The 1,695-nt window shown below is 56.1% G+C and overlaps 1 protein-coding gene across 1 annotated transcript in view; it reads right to left on the bottom strand.

Moving 5' to 3' along the window:
• The window catches only part of KIF9 (kinesin family member 9), a 29,642-nt gene that overhangs the window by 8,167 nt on the left and 19,780 nt on the right, over positions 1-1,695 (bottom strand). Inside the window, 1 exon segment of the mRNA XM_029283800.1 lies at positions 1,168-1,368. Within this exon segment, the coding sequence (XP_029139633.1) occupies positions 1,168-1,368 (201 nt within the window).

The following is a 1,695-nucleotide window of genomic DNA, read 5'->3' on the forward strand; positions in this document are numbered from 1 at the left end:
GCCACGAATGATCTCCCCCAGCGGCTTCACATAAATATTGAACAGAAGTGGAGAGAGGACCGACCCCTGTGGGACCCCACAAGTTAGGGGCCTTGGAGTCGACCTCTGTCCCCCTGCCAATACGGACTGCGTACGGTCGGTGAGGAAGGAGGAGAACCACCGCATCACGGTGCCTCCCACTCCCAACCCACCCAACCGCTGCAGCATGATACTGTGGTCCACAGTATCAAAAGCCGCTGAGAGGTCCAAAAGAACAAGGACAGAGGAACAACCCCTGTCCCGGGCCCTCCAGAGATCATTAACCAACGTGACCAATGCCGTTTCCGTGCTGTACCCCGGCCTGAAGCCCGACTGGAGAGGGTCCAGATAGACCGTTTCCTCCAGGTGCCTACTCAGTTCCCTCAATTTAGCCTCCAACCTCCTAACCCTCTAGTCTCTTTTTAGGACCTCAGGACCTTCTCTCAGGACCAGAATTGGATGTAGTCTTTCACTTCACATGATCTTGGTGCTATCCCTCTGTTGATGTAGCCCAGGACTGCTGCAGCCCATTGCTAAGCCACCACTGTCTGAAAGTACAAATCTCCCACTCTCTCTTTTTAAAGCCTGATAACTTAAGAGAGGTTTCCTTCTGCGCCTCTTTCTCCACCCATTATACAGCTGTGGGCCCTGCGGCCTCTTATCCGACGTTTCCTAAGCATCATCCCTTCGCTCAGTCCCCCAAAGTCTTTCCCACCTAGCCTTATACCAGGGGTAGGCCACCTTGGCTCTTTTATGACTCGTGGACTTCAACTCCCAGAATTCCTGAGCCAGCACAGCTGCCTCAGGAATTCTGGGAGTTGAAGTCCACGAGTCATAAAAGAGCCAAGGTGGCCTACCCCTGCCTTATACCCCTCTCCTTTACAAACTACGGAGAGACACTCTCTTCTGAGTGTCTTTCTCCATCCGTTATACAGCTGTGGGCTTGGCTGTCTCTTATCCTTATCCTTCCCTAAGCAGCACCTCTTCCCCTGTGGCCCAGGTTCATCCATACATGCGATATTGTTACCCCTCGTTCGTGATGGAAACGCTGTCTCCCGTACGAAGGGACCGGGACCTGCAGGCCAGAGATGGGGTACAGGGAAGGCTAAGCTGGGAAGCAAAAGACGGGAGACCGCCGTGAAAAGCTACCTGGGCCTGATGCTGCTATCGTCTCTTGGCGCCGACTCAGAGCGATGCGTGTCAAGGCTGGAGGCCTCCTGGTCGCGGAGCAAGGCGTCTTTTCCGTCCAGCTCTCTAGTGGTGGCCACCACTTGGCTACGAGACCCCGAGAGGGTCTCCAGGTCCTTCCCGGAAAGAGGGCTCCCCAGGCCCTCCTTGCGAGCTGTGGGGCTGGAAGGCAAGCAGAGGCCTCAGGGTCCCGGCCGGCTCTCGGGAGGGGGAGGAGAAGGCTGCCTTTGGGCTGAGCCCAGTAGAGAGGCCTTTTGGGGAAGGGGGCGGAGGGGGGGCCACCCTGAGGATCTCAGAGGCTCCAGGCGAGTGGGACCTCCCCAAAAGCGGGTGGTGGCAGGTCAAAAACTAGGGGAAGGTGAGAACGGGCAGTCCTCAACTTACAACCACTCATGTAGTGACCTTTCAAAGTTACAACAGTTATGATCTGTCTTTGTACTTACACCCATCACAGCATCTCTGAGGGAGGGAGGGAGGGAGGGAGGGAGG

The sequence above is a fragment of the Protobothrops mucrosquamatus genome, unplaced genomic scaffold (assembly GCF_001527695.2).
Source record: "Protobothrops mucrosquamatus isolate PMUCROS unplaced genomic scaffold, P.Mucros_1.0 scaffold235, whole genome shotgun sequence".
NCBI lineage: Eukaryota > Metazoa > Chordata > Lepidosauria > Squamata > Viperidae > Protobothrops > Protobothrops mucrosquamatus.